This window comes from Lynx canadensis, chromosome B3 (genome assembly GCF_007474595.2).
Source record: "Lynx canadensis isolate LIC74 chromosome B3, mLynCan4.pri.v2, whole genome shotgun sequence".
In the NCBI taxonomy this organism is placed as follows: Eukaryota; Metazoa; Chordata; class Mammalia; order Carnivora; family Felidae; genus Lynx; species Lynx canadensis.
The window spans coordinates 102,105,359-102,127,540 of NC_044308.2; the positions used below are offsets into that span (position 1 = coordinate 102,105,359).

At 39.1% G+C, this 22,182-nt stretch overlaps 1 protein-coding gene across 3 annotated transcripts in view; it reads right to left on the bottom strand.

Moving 5' to 3' along the window:
* Positions 1-4,021: 4,021 nt before the first annotated feature.
* The window catches only part of GCH1 (GTP cyclohydrolase 1), a 49,398-nt gene continuing 31,237 nt past the window's right edge, over positions 4,022-22,182 (bottom strand). The window contains exons 3-6 of one of the 3 annotated variants that reach the window (XM_030319162.1): positions 21,260-21,315; positions 7,638-7,669; positions 6,618-6,702; positions 4,022-5,439 (exon numbers count right to left, since the gene is read on the bottom strand). In XM_030319162.1, the coding sequence (XP_030175022.1) occupies positions 5,349-5,439; positions 6,618-6,702; positions 7,638-7,669; positions 21,260-21,315 (264 nt within the window). In that variant the 3' untranslated portion in view covers positions 4,022-5,348. Of the gene's footprint in view, positions 5,712-6,617; positions 6,703-7,637; positions 7,670-21,259; positions 21,316-22,182 lie in introns of all 3 variants that reach the window. The other 2 variants (XM_030319159.1, XM_030319160.1) reach the window with 2 other exon arrangements.

A 22,182-nucleotide genomic window follows, 5' to 3' on the forward strand; every position in this document is an offset into this window, starting at 1 on the left:
CACCAAAGGCATAGGCAACAAAAGTAAAAGTAGACAAATGGGACTACATCAAACCTAAAAACTGTGCATCAAAAGAAGCAAAGACTGAAAAGGCAATCTATAAAATGGGAAAACTATTTGCAAACTATTTATCTGATAAAGGGTTATAAAGAGCTCCCATGCTCAATAACAACACAAAATAAATAACCTGATTAAAAAAAAATGGGCATAGGACCCAAGTAGACTTTTCTCCAAAGAAGATATACAAGTGACCAATATGCTTATGAAAAGATGCTCAAGATCACTAATCGTCAGTGAAATGCAAATCCAAACCACAATGAACTGTTATTTCATGCCCCCTTAGGACGGCCATAAACCAAAAAAGCTGGAAAATAACAAGTTTTGGTAAGAATGAGGAGAAATTAGAACACTTGGTACACTGTTGGTAGGAATGTAAAATGGTACAGCCATTTTATGGAAAACAGAATGGAGGTTCCTGAAAATTTTTTAAAGAATTACCATATAGAGAGAATTATAGAAATTCTATAATCCCACTTCTGGGTATATATCCAAAAGAATTAAAAACAGGTTCTCGAAAGAGACTCATAAATATGGAGAATGAACTGAGGGTTGCTGGAGGGATTGTGGGAGGGGGGATGGGCTAAATGGGTAAGGGGCATTAAGGAATCGACTCCTGAAATCATTGCTTCACTATATGCTAATTTGGATGTAAATTAAAAAAAAAAAATAAAGTTAAAAAAAAAGCAGGTTCTCGAGGAGATATTTGCACACCCATATTCATTGCAGTATTATTCACAATAGCCAAGAGGTGGAAGCAATCTAAATGCCCATGAATACATTAATGAATTCTAAAAATGTAGTAGATACATTGTGGAATATTATTTAACCTTTACAAAGAAGAAAGCCCTGTCATATGCTACAACATGGATGAGTCTGGAGAATATAATGCTAAGTGAAATTAAGCCAGTCACAAAAAGACAAATACTGCATGATTCTACTTTATATGAAGAATCTAAAGTAGTCAAACTCAGAAACAGAAGCAGAATGGTGATTACCAGGGATTGGGGGGAGGGGGAAAGAGTTCAGTGGATATAAGGTTTCAGTTTTACAAAATGAAAAAGGTTCTAGAGATCTGGTGTGCAACAACGTACATATAGCTGTTACTAAGTGTATACTAAAAATGGTTAGGATAGTAAATTTTATGTGTTTTTCACCACAATTAAAAAAAAAAAAAAACCAGATCAACCAATTGCAATGTATGGAACTCATCTGTAGCTTGATTCAAACAAGCAATGAATAAATTTATGAGACAATGAGGGAAAATTGAATGCCAACTGGATATTTGATATTAAAGCATCATTTTTTGTGTGTGATAATGGATTTTTTTTTAATTTTTTTTTCAACGTTTATTTATTTTTGGGACAGAGAGAGACAGAGCATGAACGGGGGAGGGGCAGAGAGAGAGGGAGACACAGAATCGGAAACAGGCTCCAGGCTCCGAGCCATCAGCCCAGAGCCCGACGCGGGGCTCGAACTCACGGACCGCGAGATCGTGACCTGGCTGAAGTCGGACGCTTAACCGACTGCGCCACCCAGGCGCCCCGATAATGGATTTTTTTTATGTGATTCCTCTCCTTTTAGATAATCAAATATTTCATGGGTGAGATAATATCTGGAATTTGCTTTGAAATAATCCAGCGGGGATGGGAGGTAACGGAGGAATCAAGATGGCCATGAGTTGAGACTTATTGAAGCTAGGTGATGGGTACACAGGGGTCACGTAATTATGTACTATCTACTGTTATGTATGTTTTTTTCTTTTTTTAAATTATTTTTGGGGCGCCTGGGTGGCTCGGTCGGTTAAGCATCCGACTTTGGCTCAGGTCATGATCTCATGGTCCGTGGGTTCGAGCCCCGCGTCGGGCTCTGTGCTGACAGCTCAGAGCCTGGAGCCTATTTCAGATTCTGTGTCTCCCTCTCTCTGTGACCCTCCCCCGTTCATGCTCTGTCTCTCTCTGTCTCAAAAATAAATAAACGTTAAAAAATTTTTTTTAATTATTTTTTACGAAAAAATTTTGTTAATGTTTATTTATTTTTGAGAAAGAGACAGAGGGTGAGAGGGGGGAGGGGCAGAGAGACAGGGAGACACAGAATCCGAAGCAGGCTCCAGGCTCTGAGCTGTCAGCACAGAGCCTGACGCAGGGCTCGAATTCACGGACCACAAGATCATGACCTGAGCTGAAGTCAGATGCTTAACCGACTGATGCTTAACCGACTTACCCAGGCGCCCCTGTTTTTTTTTTTTTTTCCATAGTAAAGACTAAAATAAACATAAACCAGGTACCTCGGGGGAGAGGGGGGCGGCTATCATGTATTTATACTTCACCTTGAACTCATCTGCTGAGACTCCCTCTTCTCATCATCATCAAGTGGACCCAGGCCCTTCAGGGTGAATCCAGGTGTTCTGTGTTGGCATCATTCTCTAAAACCTTTGGTGTCTGCAACTGCTCTTTCCCTAAGCGACAAAACAGGGAACTCAGCCAATCTTTAAAAGTGAAAAAAAAACTCAGGGGCAGCAACTTGGGCTTAGTTGAGCAGCTCGTTGTTCTACTGAGTTATGGTTTTAGGAATGTGGTATTTCAATAAGCATTTCTAGATTGGGTGGCTAGATTCACCGCCCAACGGTCCACAGAGTCCTTGAAGGAGCAGCAGGCCACTCCAGAGCCCCAGAATCTGGGCACATGGACATTAGTGAAAGGCAGGGGCCTCTGCCTAGGTAGAGCAGCAAATGGGGAGAAGAACCCCAAAGGAGGTATGGACAAGGGCACCAGACACAGACAGAAAAGAGGCAGCAAAAGCTTTGCACTTCGTTGGAAGTTTTGTCCAAGGCAGGCTCTTCCCTAGAAGAAGGAGGGAAACTCTCTTCCACTCCCAGCACTGCCTGGCTCCCTGCCCCAGCCTGCTCTTCCTCCAACAGCTCCCACACAGAAACAGCACCAGTTCTCAGGAGGCTGATGTTTTTCAAACTTAGATTTAGGACAATAGGGACATGAGGGCCACTCAGACTCCTCACTCTTACCCCAGACCTCCTCTTCCCTTACCAGCCAGAGGGTGAGGACAGTAATACCCAAACCAAATACCAAAGGAAGACAGAGAACCCCAGGTTAATTTCTACTGCCACTGGGATTTACATTTTAATAGCTTGATGACTGAGGGAAGCCCTTATGATGGGTATCTTTGATAAAAGAGAATACAATTAAAATAATCTATTGTTATATCTATACAAGTGGTTCAGAAAGAAACTACTTTCACAAGAAACTATGGTATAACACTTTAATAATTTCAATAGAACCAACTTCAGGAACAGATGCACACATACATAAAATTCAAACAATTGAACAGTGTACTTAAATGCATCAAATTCTTAAAAATCCCCAAAATGGATTCACAGATATGAAAATTTTAAAGTACTGCAGACTAGAGTAAAACAGACAAGATTATTACTTTGCATTTACCAATAAGACAATAGCCTGTAGATACATTAGACCTTTATGAGAACACTTGTAGGAAATGTTAGAGACTCATTAAAAAGGAATACAATTGATCTCAGAAAGATGAATTTATAGCTAATAATTTCTTTGGTCCTCCAAATCACATCTTTTTTTTACTTTAAAATACCAAACATGAGTTGAGTGCTTAATTCTAGTTCTTAAATGTCTAAACATTAAGCAGGATAATGTTTATATAAGATTAGATTTTTTTAAAGGAACTCAGAATGAATTAACACTGTATTTCAGAAACTCCAAGTATAGAAAAATATAGAAAATAGAAGTAGGGAAGAATTTTTTTTTTTAAACATTACTTCTGGGGGCGTCTGGGTGGCTCAGTTGGTTAAGCAAACAACTCTTGGTTTCAGCTCAGGTCATGATCTCATGGGTTTGTGAGATCAAGCCCTGCATTGGGCTCTGTGTTGACAGAGCAGAGACTGCTTGGGATTTTCTCTCTCCCTCTCTCTCTCTCTGCCCCTACTCTGCGCATGTGCGTTCACTCTCTCTCTCAAATAAATAAATAAACTTAAATAAATAAATAAACAGCACTTCTGCCACCGTGTCCCATCATAAGTCAAATGACATCAAAGTGGCAGATTTAGGACCATCAAGGTTAAAGAAAGCACTGCAATTAGTTCTTAAGGTAACAGAATAAATCTGAAGAGCATGAGGTCAACCAAATAAGAGACTTTTCCATGGAATGACTGTGGTTGTGTTTTTGCAGGGGAGTTGGGTTTTTTCTTTGTTGTTTTAATTTGGCCCACACTGCCCCAGTGGAGGAAATTTCAGGTAGTCATTAATAAGGCAAGAGCTTCCTGGAAGAAAAGACCTATATACCACTTGAACAGTTACACTGAAGACAAGACCCACAGGGACCACAAGAGGAGCCAATATGGGGGCTTCCTATATTTTCCAGTAATTCCAGAAAATTACAGTGCATTTTCATAGGCACCAACAATGCAGCTTTCATTAAACATTGGATATCGGTCACAATGCAGCCCATGGTTAGTTCATTCTGCCATCTTTCATATTCACAGAAGCTATGGTTCTGCAGACCTGAAAATGATGGACATTCTCAAAAGTTTCTGGAAATACATAGAAAAATACTTGATAAGACTTTAAAAAAAGTTTTGAGGCATCTACAAGGAATACACAAAGTAAGCTTGCAAGAGACTTCTAAAGGTAAAATTGTGAGGACTAGTTATTTGCAGTGTTGGTACTTAAGTCTCATAAAATAATGGCTTTTTAAAAAAATGGCAAAGGTAGCTACACTCTAAGTGGTGTGATATTCGCATCAAGGCACAGAGAGTTAAATGTCTAAATCCCTGTATGTTGACATGTATTCCCATTTACATTCGTAAACAAAAGGAACAAATTCTTTGTACTTGAATTTAAAAAAGAACAGAAAGTAGAAACGTGACAGTAAAATCAAAAACATAGATATCCTACCACCTTCCCTTTCATGACTAACATTATAACTGGACAGTTAAAAAATAAATATATAAAAAATAAAGTGCCCTGGCAGTTTATGAAATGTGATTATGGTGGAGCCTGTTGGACTTTGTGTTTGCAGAGCAATGCTGCATGCTGTACAGGGATTATTTTAAGCACTATACCAATTTTGTTTGGGGAGGGGGAAAAAAAAAAACAGTATATTGGCCATAATTTCCTCCCATTCCCAAAATTCCTACGCTTATGAACCCAATTACCATAGTATTTGAACAAAATACTTGAGTTTTTCTTCCTTTCCAGCACCCAATGGTTATCCAAATGGCAGTGATTTTGTGCATGTAACTTACACTATTTGGCAGTTTCCTTGACAGTTACCACTAAAAGGTGGCAAGAAGAAAGTAGAGGGCTCACCCCTTTATTAATTATTTTTATTTCATTTCTATAAATAATTATTAAACACAATTAGTGACAAGGGATAAAGTTCACATCTGTAACAACTGGAAACAGAATGTACAAACAGTTAAGACCAGACAAACAATGTTTCTAGTGGCATGATCTGCAAACCACAGGACACACGCTGAAGTTCAGCTCTTAATGAGAGTTAGAAACTCTTCCCGAGTCTTTGGATCTTCCCGGAACACACCCAACATCGTGCTGGTCACAGTTTTGCTGTTCATTTTCTGTACCCCTCGCATTACCATACACATGTGTCTACAAAACAAGACAACAGAGGTGGCTTAAAGAAATCGACAGTTGCTGGTTTGGTTTTTAAAGTAAGAAGCAAGCCAAAAAGTTAAATCTGATTATACTGAGTTCACAGCTACCAGCTGTATCCAATATCACTTCTTAGACAGATTTGACCTGAAGTTTTCATTAAGTTTCTCAGTGGTTGAGTCTTTGATGCATGTAGCAGAAGGGGAAAAAAAGGAATTTTCTTTCTTGTGAAAATACTACAAGGGGTCCGCAGAAATACAACAACTTCTGGATAAAAAGAAATACAGAATTTTCACTTGAACAATCTTTAGGACCCAGACAACACAATGCTAGCTTAGGTGCTAGGAGAAACACTGAAGTATGCTGGTCTCACCAGGCGAATCCAGAGAATGGTGACCACAGTGAGCCTAAGCAACCTGATGAGGCCAGACAGCATGCACAGCACAGAGCTCATGCCATGCCAGGAGAATGGAGAAGATGTGCGCAATTCCCATAATTCATTCTCACTTAAATAAGTGTCTTCAGGTGCCCTGTGCACACAGTCTTAGCTCCATTTTTTAAAACGTGTGACAAAATATCAGGAAAAGTCTGCATAGAGCAACAAAGAGCTAAAGAAGAAATCAAGAGAAGACATAAAATGCCACGGTTGCACAAATCACTACACGGATGACTCCCTACACCTCCATAACCCTCACCAAAAACAAAACAAAGCCTGTCTCCTGTACCCAGGTTCCTATATCAACAACGCAGTAAATGAAAGAGGTTAAAAAAAAGCTTCAGTCTCAGAGACAGAAAATGGGACAGTGTCAATTGTGTGCCACCACCCAGCGCTGGGAAAAGAGCAGCACTAAATATCATTTCCATGCACCACAAGGACATTATGAAAGGCAAACATAGACTTACGTTGCTTCCACCACCACCCCAACTCCAGCGGGCCGCAAGGCTTCTGTGATGGCTACCGCGATTTGTTTTGTAAGACGCTCTTGAACTGTGGGTGTGACAAGAAGCTTGGTTTAGGAGTCTGACACACCCAGCCGTCTTTAGAGTATTTGTTGTCTTTAGAATATCTGAAGTCTTAAAAAGCAGACTTCTGTGAGGTTTCAGAGCCAAGGCACACCAGCTTTTCCCAGTTTGCTTTGTCTGCTGCCTGGCCCACAGGGGGCAGCTGTTCAATTCCCTCACCTGCAGAATAAGTACTGACGGGGGCTCAGCACCACTGGAGGGAATGGTAAGAATGACAGCTGTCTCTTAGGTGTGCAGTGAGACCAACAGAATATTGATAACAAGCACCTCCATGCAAATGAACAAGTAGCTCGCCACATTATTAACAAAGGCGCTACAGTCCAAGTATTGAATTGTATGTAAAGCTGGAGACCAACCATTTAACCTATGCAATGCAGTTCCTGTGCTGAATAAACAACTCATCTCTGAAAACACATTAAGAGTGTTCACTGCAGCACTGCATCTATTTGAAAACTGACAAAATTTTCAAACATCTATTAGAGCAGGAAATGGTTAAATCAAGCCCCAGCACAGCCGTACAATGGAATGCTAAACAGCCAGCAAAATCAATGAGACAGTTATGTGCATGTGGGGAAAAAAAATGTTTTATTTGTTAAGTGAAAAAAAATAGGGGGAAAAAAGTGAAGCCCATTACATACAATATGAGGACATTTAAAAATATAATAAAAATAAATTGATTTCAAAATGTTGGTAGATGCATGAAATACGAAGGAGTGTGCAAATACATCAATGATTTCTTCTGGAGGCTTGAAACACTGCAGACTTTCTCTATCTTATATTCCTATGAGGTTTTGATTTTGGTAAGTCGCATGTATTCTACTTGAAATAAGAACAACAACCAAAAATACTTTTTCCTTAAGAAAAAAATGTTTTTCTGTAAATAAATGTTTAAAAGTTTACCTTGTAATCGTCTACTATAGATTTCTACAATCCTAGAAAAGAAAGAATCGTTTTAGTTAATCATAAATTAGTTTGAAGTGGAATTCATAAGGCTTCTTCAAAAGACTAAAAGGACTTTATTGAAGCAATTGTAGGGTGTGGGCAGGAGATTGAATCTTCTAAGAGGGGAAAAGATACAAAAACTAATGGAAATGAGAAGAGGGAGGGTCTTGAGGAGACCACTAAGCATGACACAGAGTGGTACTTCCCAATGTCCCCAAAGAGAGAGAATTAGATGAATATTCACTTAGGAAAAACACAATGGGACGTAAGTTTAGAGCTCCCAAGTCATCAATTTTAGGCCAAGTCTCAAGTGTTCTAATTAGTCATATTGTTTAATCACAGCTTAAAGTTCAAGTTAAAAATAAAAGACTATTTGTTAATTAATAGCAGGCCACTGTCAACTATTGTACCCACTAAACCTATTAGGATAATCAGATTAGAACTGAACAGACTTCTTCAGACATCTCTTTATAAGATAGATCTATATAAGCACTCAATACGATTAACTCCCCAAATTAAAAGCCTCCTGATCTTCGCTTATAACACAATCTGTCAAGTGATGGATTTTCCACTTTCAACATCTTTCACTCTAACTTGTGAAATGTAAAGATGGCCACGTGAATTACTCATTTGAGGATAACAATTCATGTTAAGGATCTTTTTTTCAAAATTTGGCTTTTTAGTCCTGAATTTGGACTCAATTTAAGGATCACCTCACCTATGAGGCACTTTATGGCTCTTCCTCCCACCACTATGCTGCTCAGATAAAACTGAAAAGTTGTTCCTTTATATCCATTACAGCCAATAAAGTCAGTAATGGGTATGCCACCCTGTTTACCACTCATCCTGAAGGCAGGAGCCACCCTGATTCTTCTTCGTGTTTCTAGTAGATTTACAACATTGAAGGAATACATGTTTTCAATTTTGAACAAAAACCTGAGGAAGGATGGTATTCAAGCTCCTGGATAGGTCTCATTTCTTCCGGACCAAATCTTTCTATATATTTCTTCTGACAGTTCTCCAGTTGATTATTTTCTGTTGTATTAATAGGAGATGCCATTAATTTAAAAATTAGTAATGTCGGGGTGCCTGGGTGGCTCCGTCTTGATTTCAGCCCAGGTCACAATCTGACAGTTCATGAGATGGAGCCTGCATCGCACTCCATGCTGACAGTGTGGAGTCCGCTTGGGATAATCTGTCTCCCTCTCTCTCTGCCCCTCCCCAGCTGCGTGTGCTCTCCTTCCCTCTCTCTCTCAAAAATACACTTTAAATAAATACATAAAATAAAAATTAGTAATGTTTTCCTGCTCATAGTCATTTCTTTCTCTCGAGAATTTCAGGTACAACATTAGACAACAGTGATAATATTAGGCATCCATATTTTGCTCTACACTTTAACAGGAATGCCTCTAACATTTGCTATCACCCATGATGCCTGCCTGTTTCTGGCAGATAGCCACTCTCCTGCCAAAGGAAAGCCATTCATGTAGATCATTAATTGAGTGCCTTCTACATGTATGATTATGTGATAAGCAGGGCCCCTGTGCTCAGAGAGTTTATAATTTATTCTTAGTTTATTCATTTTTCATTTTTAAGTAAGAAGTTGGCATTGAATCTCTGTCTTCTCAGCATTAAAAATAATCATATAGCTTCCCTGAATTAAAAAAAAAAATCTTTATTTTGCCCTCTTCCTTGAAGATAATTTGTTGAGAGGTATTTGTTGAAAGTAGAATTCTAGGGGCACCTGGGTGGCTCAGGCGGTTGAGTGTCTGACTTTGGCTCAGGTCATGATCTTGCAGTTTGTGAGTTCAAGCCCCATGCCGGGCTCTGTGCTGATAGCTCAGAGCCTGGAATATGCTTTGGATTCTGAGTCTCCCCCCCGCCTCTCTCTCTGTCCCTCCCCCCACTCACACTCTCTCTCAAAAATAAGCAAATATTAAAAAGAAAGAATTCTAATTTGACACTGATATTTGCGTTTTAACGTTGCCATTAGCAAACAATCATCAGTCTAATTGTCATTACCCTCTTAGGTAATATTTTTCTCTGCCACTGCTTTTATGACATTTCAGAATGTGTACCCTGAGGTTTTTTTTTTTTAATTTTTTTTTCAATGTTTATTTATTTTTGGGACAGAGAGAGACAGAGCATGAACGGGGGAGGGGCAGAGAGAGAGGGAGACACAGAATCGGAAACAGGCTCCAGGCTCTGAGCCATCAGCCCAGAGCCTGACGCGGGGCTCGAACTCCCGGACCGCGAGATCGTGACCTGGCTGAAGTCGGACGCTTAACCGACTGCGCCACCCAGGCGCCCCAAGGTTTTTTATGTTGTGTCAGATGGGGGTTTAATTTTATTTGCCCTGTTTGGGATTCATTAGGGTCCCTAAATCTAAAGACTATGTTTTTTTCCATATGCTCCCCAAACCTTTTCAGCCATTACCTTCTCTAATATTGCACCTACCCCATTACCTCTGTGATCTCCAGGAATTTCAATCAAGGACATATTAGACCTCCTCAGTCTTCCATATCTCTTACATTCTCACTCATATTTTCCACCTAGCCCTCTGTGTTACATTCTGTGCAATTTCTTCAGACCTTTCTTCTAGTTCACTATTTTTTACTGTGTCTAACCTGCTATTTAATGTAACTGTATTGGGCTTCAATCCAATTATCACTTTTTTTCCTAGAAGTTTTTTTTTTTTTTTTTTTTTTTTTTTTAAGAAGAACCTTTTTTTCTTTTTTGAGACAGAGAGGGACAGAGCATGAACAGGGGAGGGGCAGAGAGAGAGGGAGACACAGAATCCGAAGCAGGCTCCAGGCTCTGAGCTGTCAGCACAGAGCCCGACATGGGGCTCAAACTCACAAACCGTAAGATCATGACCTGAGCCGAAGTCAGACGCTTAACCGACTGAGCCACCCAGGCGCCCCAGAAGTTTTGTTTTTTTAATCTAATTCTGAAAATTTGCCAAACTTTCGGTACTCTTATTTTCTAACGTATTCGTTGTATATTCTGCATCTGCTAGCTTCAGTCTCTTCCCTGTTTGACTATTTGTTTCATCTGACTCTGACCCACGGTAGGTTTTTTTTTTTTTTTTTTACTTTTGGTGAACTCATGCTCCTTGGAATTCTTTGAAGCTTAAATAAAAGTGCATCAGAGAATGAGCACTTGTCTCTGCCAGGTGCTGGAAGGCTACCTCATTGGCAACCTCTGAAATTAAATTACTGCCTTGGGTTTTCTGAGGACCACACATGGTGATGTGAATTTTGAACCCAAATCCTTGTGAATACATAGTTATGGGTTCTTTTTCTTGCACTCCCCAGAACAAAGCTAACAGGTAACATCTCTCCCAATTTGGGGTGGGATAGGGAGGACAGAAGCCTGACTTTGACTCCAGTGCCAGCTAATTCTTGTGAATTCTCACTGGAATTGCTTACACTTCCACCAATGTTTGAAATGTTCACACACATTATATCTCCATATGCTATACTAGGAGGGATATCATTACCATCTAGTTTACCATACTCCCAGAATCTATAGTTCTTGGAGTTAACCTCCTTGGGTCATGATGAAAACAATACTTGTGCCTGTTAGAGGAGTTTTTTGGGGTTTTTTTGTTTGTTTTTGGTATTTAGGATTTTTACAACTACATTTATAAGTGAGATTAGTCTATAATCTTTTTAAATGCTAGCTTTATCAGACTTTTACCAGGAATAGGTAGCTTTATCAAATTAATTGTATAGCTTTTCAGGTTTACCTGAATAATTTATGCAACATTGGAATTAGTGGTTACTTGGAAGTTGCCTATTAAATTGACCATCCACTCCTTTCCCTCCCACCCAACTCACATTACTTTGACTTTTTCTAATGGTTACTAGTCTATATAAGTTTTCCAACTCTTGGTTCATTCCCTTCTCCATCTTTTTTTTTTTTTTAACTTAAGATGTAAAGTTTCTAAAACATACTTCTAGTTACATAGCCTCTCATTTCTAGGTATAAATCTTTCTCCTCTCAGACTTCTAAGCAATCTATGATGTATGATATTTTGGGTTTATGTTTTCTATTCTTTTTTAATTTTCTAATTTAATCATTTGATTTTCTTCTTTCCCATTTGTTCTATTAAACTTGCTTTACAATTTCTTTTTCTTTAAAAAAAATATTGGATGCTTAATTTACTTGTAGTGTTTCTTTTAAAAAAATTTTTTTTAATGTTTATTTATTTTTGAGAGAGACAGAGACAGAATGCAAGTAGGTTAGGGGCAGAGGGAGAGGGAGACACAGAATCCAAAGCAGGCTCCAGGCTCCAAGCTGTCAGCACAGAGCCCAACGCGGGGCTCAAACTCACAAGCTGTGAGATCATGACTTGAGCCGAAGTCAGTCGCTCAACCCACTGAGCCACCCAGGCGCCCCTGTAGTGTTTCTTATTTAATAATGAAAGCATTTGTGGCTAAAAATTTATCTCCAAAGTGCAGGTTTTTAAAATTTTCATCTTTACTGAGATATAATTGACATACAAATTATAAAGATATTTACAAGTGTATGTAAGATATTTAAAGTGTAGACTGTGATTTGATATATGATGCACTGTGGAAAAATCCCATCTAGTCAATACACCCATCACCTCACATATTTATCTTTTTTTTTCCCCCAGTAAGAACAATGAACACTGGAGTACAGATATCTCTTCAATATTCTATCTTTATTTCCTTTGGATATATACCCACAAGTAGGATTGCGGAATCATATGCTAGTTCTATTTTTAATTTTTTGAAAAATCCCCATACTGTTTTCCATAGAGGCTGCACCAGTTTACATTCCCACCAAGAAAGTACAAGGATTCCCTTTTCTCCACAGTCCCACCAATACTTATATCTTTTTTATAATTCTGTAGCCATGCTAACAGATATGAGGTGATATGTCATTGTGGTTTTGATTTGCATTTCCCTAATGATTAGTGAAATTGAGCACCTTTCACTTACCTGTTGGCCATATGTATAACTTCTTTGGAGAAATGTCTTTTCAGTTCATTTGCCCATTGTTAAAAATTGGATTGTTTCTTTGCTATTGTGTTGTAGGAGTTCTTTATATTTTTTTGCACATTAACCCCTTACCAGTTATGTAACTTGGAAATATTTTCTCCCATTCTGTAGGTTGCTTTTTCATGGTTTCCTTTGCTATGCAGAAGTCTTTTAGTTTGATGCAGTCCCACTTATTTATTTTTTATTTTGTTGCTTTTACTTTTCCAGAAAATCATCACCAAAACCATTGTCAAGGAGCTTACCCCCATGTTTTCTTCTAGTTTTATGGTTTTAGGTCTTATGTTCAATCTGTTTTGAGTGGATTTCTGTGTATGGTATAAGAAAGGTATCCAGTTTTCCTAACACCATTTTTTAAAGTTCACTGATTTTTTTTTTTAGTAATTTCTGCACCCAACATGGAGCTCAAACTCATGAACCCAAGATGAAGAATCACACACTCTACCTACTGAGCCAGCCAGGTGCCCCCCCAATACCATTTGTTGAAGAGACTATCCTTTCTCCATTCCTTGCTCCTTTGTCATAAACTGGTCATATACACATGGGTTTATTTCTGAGCTCTCTATTCCATACCTTTGGCCTATATGTCTGTTTATATGTCGTTGCCATTCTGGTTTGATTTTATAGCTTTGTAATTTAGTTTAAAATCATAAAGTGTGATACCTCCAGCTTTTTTGTTCTTTCTCAAGATGGCTTTGACTATTCAGGGTCCTTTGTGGTTCCATACAAATTTTAGGATCATTTTTTCTATTTCTGTGAAAATGCTGTTGGAATTTTGAAAGGGATTGCATTGAACCTGTAGATTATTTTAGGTAGCATGGACATTTTGACAATATTAATTCTTTTAATCCAATAACATGAGATATTTATTTGTATCTTCTTCAGTTTCTCTCATTAATGTCTTACAGTTTTCAGTGTACAGATATATTACCTCTTTGATAAAATTTATTCCTAGGTATTGGTGCAATTGTAAATAGGATTGTTTTCTTAATTTCTTGGACAGTTTGTTAACGTATAGAAACACACTGACTTCTGGATATTAATTTGTATCCTTTATAATTTATTAGTTCTAACAGGTTTTTGATGGAGTTTTAAGGTTTTTTTCTTAAATTTATTTATTTTCAGAGACAGTGAGATTGTGTGGAGTATGTATGAGGGAGGGGCAGAGAGAGAGAGGGAGAGAATCCCAAGCAGGCACCATGCTGTTAGCACCGAGCCCAACATGGGGCTCAATCCCACGAACCATGAGATCATGACCTGAGCCGAAATCAAGAGTTGGATACTCAACTGACTGAGCCACCCAGGTGCTCCTTTAGGGTTTTCTATATATAATATCATGTCATCTGCAAATAGAGACAGTTTTGTCTCTTCCTTTCTGACCTTGATGTTTTTTCTTGTTGTATTGCTCTGGCTAGTATTTCTGATGCTACATTGAATTAAAGTGGTGGAATAGGGTATCCAGGTGTTCTTGTGTTGTTCCTGATATTAGCTGAAAGCTTTTCCTCATTGACTATGATATTAGCTATGGGCTTCTCATATATGGCCTTTATTATGTTGAGGCACATTGCCTTTATATCCAGTTTGTTGAGAGTTTTCATCACAGATGGATGAATTTTGTCAAATGTTTTTCTACATCTGTTGAGATTACCATATGACGTATACTTCATTTTGTTAATGTGGTTTATCACTGCATACGTTGAAACATCCTTGTATGCCTGGAATAAATCCCCCTGGATCAGAGTGTATGATCCTTTTAATGTATTGTTCAATTCAGTTTGCTGGTATTTTGCTGAGAATTTTTATATCTATGTTTGTCTGGGATATTGGCTTATAGTTTTCTTGTATAATTTTCTGTTTCAATATCAGGTTTAATGCTGGCCTTGAGAAATGAATTTGAAAGTATTCCCTCCTATTCTATTTTTTAGAAGAGTTTGAAGAGGATTGGTATTAATTTCAAAGTGCAGTTTTTTACTTTGAATTGCACACACTGACATGCAGTGTTATGATTTTCTATCACATCAAAGGAGTTTAAAAGAAATTTAACTTCCAAATAGTTGGTTTTTAAAAATAATTTATTAATATATAGTTTCTTATTACACAATAGTCTATTCATTTTTTTTAAGTTACAGCTAGTTTTTGACCAAAATCCTATTACTCTGCTTTGTATATCCTTTTTTGTACATCTCAATCAAACATTGAGAGGTAATTGGTGTTCCCACTCACTTCTTTGGAGTTTGTCAGTTTCTCTATGTATTTCATCTAGCTCCTGTTCTGTTTTGAACCCATTTGACAAAAAAAGATTCATGACCACTTTTATTATGCAAACTTCAATATAAGAGGACCCACCTTGTCTCCTTTGATAAATTTTGCATTTTCAGCTTTTGTAATTTTTTTTTTTTTTTTTTTTTTTTTTTTAGAGAGTGAGCATGAGTGGGGGAGGGGCAGAGGAAAGGAGAGAGAAAATCTCAGGCAGGCTCTGCTCTTCCAATGAGGGGCTCAATCCCAAGACCCTGGGATCATGACCTGAGCCAAAATCAAGAGTCAGACACTTAACCAACTGAACCACACAGGCATCCCTGTAATTTTTTTTAAATAAAGGGGGCATGATTAGGTACTTATAAAATCTGTGTTAGGTCCTGTTTCCTGTGTTGCATTATGCTTTCTCTCCTCTTCCTCCTCCTATGACAACTGGGAAAGTAACCTGGTGACACCTTTGCAGGTAGATGGTATAATTTAACCCTTGCAAATCTTAACAGTATTTTTGATGCCTTCATATAACTTGACTTGTCACCAGGCTGCAAATTCTCAACCATGGCTAGAGCAAAGAGCAAAAAAAGCAGCAGAGGGTAGAGCTGGATCACAGTGGGACTTGCCAGCTAAAGTAAGGAGTTTGAACTTTATCTTAAAAGCTATGGGGAGCTACATCAAATCCACACTTTAGAAAGTACATCCTAATAGTGTATGAGAGCAGATTTAAGGATGCAGAGAGATTAGAGGCAAGGAGGAGTTCAGGGTTTTATAATCCAAGAAGAACATATGCAAGGCCCAACAGAGTGGCAGCAAGGATAGCAAGAAGGCAGCATGGTAACAGGAGGGAAGTGGGGGTGCTGTAGGAGGTCAGTGAGCATACAACAGCAATGGATGGATTCCTTCTCACTCCTTGCTCCAAAATACATTCCAGATGGAGTGAAGATTTAAATATAAAAATAAGGCCATAAAAATAACCCAAAAACATGAGTTTATGACTACATAAAAATTTTAAACTTCTTTATGGAAAAATGATATTATCAAACAAAAACAGAAGACAAATGACAAACCTGGAAAAATTATTTGCAGCACCTGACCTAACTGGTTTAACATTCAAAGAGCTCATACAAATCAGTAATAAAAAGATATGCAATCCAATGGAAAAATTAGCAAAGGCTAACTAAGAGAAGGCAGTTTCTATAAAGATTCAAACTCTATTTAAAAAATGCAAGTTTGGGGCGCCTGGGTGGCGCAGTCGGTTAAGCGTCCGACTTCACCCAGGTCACGATTTCGCGGTCCGGGAGTTCGAGCCCCGCGTCAGGCTCTGGGCTGATGGCTCAGAGCCTGGAGCCTGTTTCCGATTCTGTGTCTCCCTCTCTCTCTGCCCCTCCCCCGTTCATGCTCTGTCTCTCTCTGTCCCAAAAATAAATAAACGTTGAAAAAAAAATTTAAAAAAAAATGCAAGTTTTAAAAGTGCAAATTAAAACAATAAGTACCCTATCCCACTTATCAGTTTGGCAAAGATTGAAAAGTGTGATGAGGGGCACCTGGGTGGCTTAGTTAGTTACATGGCCAACTTTGGCTCAGGTCATGATCTCATGGTTTGTGAGTTCAAGCCCTGAGTCAGGCTCTGCTGACCGCTCGGAGCCTGGAGCCTGCTTCAGATTCTGTGTCTCCCTTTCTCTCTCTGCCTCTCCCTTGCTGTCACTCTCTGTCTCTCTCTCTCTCAAAAAATAAACATTAAAAAAATTTTTAAAAAAAAGTGTGATGAAACTCAGTGTTGGCAAAAGTGGAGAAACACACACACCCTTTGACCTATTATTAGAGTATAAATTGATATGCTCTTTTTTAGAGAACAACTTAGTAATAGCAAAAATTTGGCTACCCTGAACCCAACAATTTAATTTCGGTAATTTACACTATACAAAACATGTTCACCAAAGCATTTTTTCTACTTTTTTTAAAAATATGAAATTTATTGTCAAATTGGTTTCCATACAACACCCAGTGCTCATCCCAACAGGTGCCCTCCTCTTTTGACAACAGTCTTAAACTGTAAACTCTCTATCAAAGACTGATTACATGAATTATATTAAACAATTAAAGAAATACTATGTAGCCATTAAAAGGGAGTCAGACTTTCTGGACTAAAAGGTGTCCAAAGGACTTCAAGGTTTTTTAATTAAAACAAAAACAAAAACAAAAACACAAAGGGGCACCTGGCTGGCTCAGTCAGTAGAGCATGTGACTGACCCTTGATCTCAGGTATGTGAGTTCAAGGCCCCCCCCCCCCACCTTGGGATTACTTAAAAAAATTAAAAATACAAACAAAAAACACAAGTTGTAGTACAGAATGTAGGGTATGATCTCTCCCTTTTTTGTTTTGTTTTGTTTTGCTAGTCTTAAAGTGATATATGTTTGTGTTTGCATAGAAATTTTCTGGAAGGACAATCTCTAGCCAAGAGACAAGAAATGTCTAGTTTTAACTTTGAGTAATGGAAATAGAAAGGAAAGCTTTCCCTTTACTCACTCATTTGTATTTAAGCTTAACTGGTAAGTACGTTATTTTTATAATAGAGAGAGGGGCGCCTGGGTGGCTCAGTCAGTTGGGCATCTGACTCTTGATTTCCGCTCTGGTCACCATCTCCTGGTTTGTCAGGTAAAGGCCCGCCTCAGGCTCTGCACTGACAGCTGACAGCATGTAGTCTGCTTGGGCTTCTCTCTTCCTCTCTCTCTCTCTCCTCTGCTCATGCTCTCTCAAAATAAATAAACATTTATAATAGAGAAAAAAGGAAAAAATAATGTCCTCCTTGTAATCTAATGCCCACCCTACCTTTCTGACGATCTTGCAGTCATCCCTGCCTACATCTCTTACTTCTGTCAGTTAATCTATCGACTTGCCTCTGCTTACGCATTTACCATACCCAAAGGAATTTCTCTTCCCTGTAGGATTTTTTTTAAATGTCTTATTTATTTTTGAGAGAATGTAAGCAGGGGAGGGGCAGAGAGAGAGTGGGGCAGAGGATCTGAAGACAGCACAGAGCCCAATGTAGGGCTTGAACTCACGAACCCTGAGATCATGACCTGAGATGAAGTCAGATGCATAACCGGCTGAGCCACCCAGGGGCCCCTCTTCCCTTAAAATTCTGCTCAGTTTCCACCTCTGGGTCTTTCTTTCTTAATTTTTTTCAACATTTATTTTATTTTTGAGAGACAGTGACAGAGCGTGAGTGGGGGAGGGGCAGAGAGAGAAGCAGACATAGAATCTGAAACAAACTCCAGTCTCTGAGCTGTCAGCGCACAGCCGGATGTGGGGCTCAAAATCCACAAACCTCGAGATCATGACCTGAGCCAAAGTCCGACACTCAACGAACTGAGCCACCCAGGGGCCCCTCTTCCCGTAAAATTCTGCTCAGCTTTCCACCTCTGGGTCTCCTTAATCCTGCCAGGCCACAGTCATCTTGGCTCCTCTGAACTCAGAGCTCCAAACCAGGCATTTCTGTGGTACCTGCTGCCTCATATTGCCCACCCTCCATGAGGGCAGTGGTTGTGTCCCACTTCTCTCTAGCAGTCATCATGGCTGACACAGCACCCTTTCACAGTAGATACTCAATAAATAGATGAACCACAGCTAACCTGAGGCACTTCAATTCTATATTCAAGATTTAACTATGTTCACTCAATTATTCTAAGGCAAGAAAATGAATACATGTTCAATGGATATTTAGCAACAAAATGAATTCTTTTTTTTTGTTGTTAAGATTTTATTTTTAAGTAATCTCTACACCCAACACAGGGCTCAAACTCACAACCCCAAGATCAAGAGTGGCAGGCTCTACCAACTGAGCTAGCCAGGCGTCCCAACAAAAGGAATTTCTATTCAAACTACATTTACTCTAGAATTCTACTAGAGTTAAACCAGATCAACTCACTTCTGGCATTTTCTTGTTACTTAAGGCTTTACTGTTTGATATTTGACTTCCCTGGCACTAAAAGGTCATTCATTTAAAGGCAAGCATATAACAAACTTCACATACAAGATTAAAATGAGCAGTGAAGTTTTGCTAAGACATTCAGCTTTCTTTATGACTCTTCATTCCCTAAATATTCCACTTCTTATAAGAAATAAACTGGATAAAAATCTTAGCTTTCTTTCCTGTTTAATAAACACTTCAATCAAATTTTTCTTTACAAATATCTGAAAGTAACATACACTCTGTTCTTTAGTTTCATGTTCCTTTTTTTCCCTTAAGTTTAATCCTATTAGTGTAAAGACGAACCCCATGCTAATCATTAACTTCTTTGTATTATTTCCTAAAAGCTTAATTATTTGAGATCTTTCCATTTCACTAGGAAAGGAGGTAACACAAGCATCAGCAGTGCCCAAGTTTCTATATAGGAAAGGCATAGGGTTGGCAGTCTTGCTGAAAGGGAGGGTGCCAGCAGACTGGGCCTGCAGCTAGGTTTGCACAGAAACTAAGCTGGTTTTACTTAGACTGTGGCTTATCAAACAGTAAGAATAACCAATTTTAGTACAGACACTTCTTTCTCAGTTGACATGACTTTATTATTTGGGAGTAAGTTACTAGGGAGGAGACTGCTAATAGAAATTAAAGTAGGATTTTTTGCCCCCTCCCATTACCACCAACATCCACCCACCCCTCGGCACTGCCACTGGGTACAGATCACTGAAAGGTGGCAAGATGTTTCTGGATTTGTGTTAAGAGCCTTACTGCAGTGAAGCAGTTACAGCTATGACATAATAACATCTTTTCATGGTACAAGTAGCCCTGTCTGATGGAGAGTGCTAAGCAGGAATGAGGTCAGAAACCAGGGAAGTTAAATTTCTCTCTTCTACCTACTTTCTCCTTAATCCCAAGAGGAATGAGTAAGAAAGTGGAAGAGAAAACAAAGTAAAAAGAACAGCTGTGTAGAGCAGCTGTCAGATTGCTAGCGTGGTTTTTACAGATTCCAACACAGAATTGAAAAAGATCTGGACCACCATTTCAGGATTGTGATGAATCCCATTGTCTAAGTGGAAAAGCAGCAGGAATACATCAGAGTCACAGTATATATAGTTAGTTTGGTCACAAAGATTCATTTATTCAAAATTTTTTAATGTTTACTTATTTTGAGATAGAGAGAGAAAGAGGTAGGGAGGGGCAGAGAGAGAGGGAGAGAGAGAATCCCAAGCAGGTTCTGCCCTGTTAGCACAGAGCCCAACGCAGGGCTCAAACCCACGAACTGTGAGATTATGACCTAAGCTGAAATCAATAGTCAGAAGTTTAACTGACTGAGCCACCCAGGCACCCCTATTCCAATTTTGATATGGTCACTATAATCTCAAATTATCCAAACTTAGCTTGGTTTGGGGCGGGGGGGCACCTGACTGTATGTTCATCGCCTATTACCTCATTTTGTCCTTAATTCTCTCCCAACACACACACAACCACACCTCCCAGCATTCCTCCATACCCAGGACTCACTAACTCCAAACAAAGAAATTACAAAGAAGAATATTTAGGTGCAATAAAATACTGGTTGCTGAGCTATCAGAGATACATGAACACCAATCATCAGGTTGATTTTTAAACACAGATGACAGTACTTGTATATTACCTCTCCTTCCTAAAGCCCAAATAAAAATAGTAGCAAAGGAATTTTTTAAAAGGCATGAACCCACAGGATAAAGAAGGGAAAATAAGACTGTAGTAGAAAAGAGAAACAGAGAGGAGAGTAGGTATTATTTTTGGAATATTGCTGAGAAAGCCAAGGAAGGCACAGCACAGTTTTGTGCCTGCAGAGGTATCAAACCAGAAGTGAATGGATGGCCCTGCAGGACCCCAGAAGATGCCCACAAATACTCAGGTGCAGAAGACCCCAAATGGTAGTATGATTAAAAGTCTGAAAACAGTGCAGTGGAATTAGACTCCTGCTCAGGTTTCCTCTCCCCTCCCCCGCACCCACTGTTAGTAAACCACCCTTAAACATGGGGGGCTGGACTGAATGCATCCTGGTCCTTTCCAGGCTCTACAGAGAAAGGTATGAACTAAGACTTCAAAGATGTGCCAGTGGGAAGAGTTGTGGAAGGTGGGGGAGAAAGGCAGTGATGGATGAGAATAAAAGGGATTTGTGTCTCAGGTCCTCCAAATACGCTTCTCTCTGTGACTATAAATTTTATGTTGTAATGTGACTTCCAAGTTAGATCCACACCAGTCAAGAAAACAAGCCTTATGAGATTCTAGCCATATAAGGGCAGGTCCTACAAATCTGTTTTCCTACTCACCACACAGTCATACTTACCTCGCAAGTTTGCTAAGGCCAAGGACTTGCTTGTTAGGAAGATAGCCAATATGAACCTTCAAAGAAGAGACAGAAATCACGAGTTAGTTGAAAATCGAGTGCTTCTTTGTTTTTTTTTAAAAATTTTTTTTTCAACGTTTATTTATTTTTGGGACAGAGAGAGACAGAGCATCAACAGGGGAGGGGCAGAGAGAGAGGGAGACACAGAATCGGAAACAGGCTCCAGGCTCTGAGCCATCAGCCCAGAGCCTGACGCGGGGCTCGAACTCACAGACTGCGAGATAGTGACCTGGCTGAAGTCGGACGCTTAACCGACTGCGCCACCCAGGCGCCCCTCGAGTGCTTCTTTGTAACAAAATAAGGAAATAGAAGACAGTATATGTATTATGTAATTCAACACGATGAAAATGTCTCTTTAAAAAATCTAGAAGTTTTGGGGCACCTGGGTGATTAGTTGGTTAAGTATCCAACTCTTGATTTCAGCTCAGGTCATGATTTCAAAGTCATGAGATCGAGCCCCACGTCAGGCTCTGCACTGAGCATGGAGTCTGCTTAGAATTCTCTTTCACCGTCTCTCTCTGCCCCTCCTCCGCTCATTCATTCTTTCTCTCTCTCAAAATAAATAAATAAACTTAAAAAATCTAGAAGCTTTAAGACTTAGAAAATGAAGGACTAACAAAAGCATTTAGAAAATTACAGATGTGCAGGAAAAGGAAAATATATGAATGACTATTAATGAAATGACAAATATGAAATATAGTCTTGATATTTCCTGGTGAAGCTAAACTCTTGATACAATTCTTCCAGTCTTTATTCTATTGAGGGGACATTCTCTCAAGACAGTGCAAATTATCCTATAGCAACATTAAAATGTAGCCAGGAGAGCTTCCTTTAAATGGCCCAAACTGGGGGCGCCTGGGTGG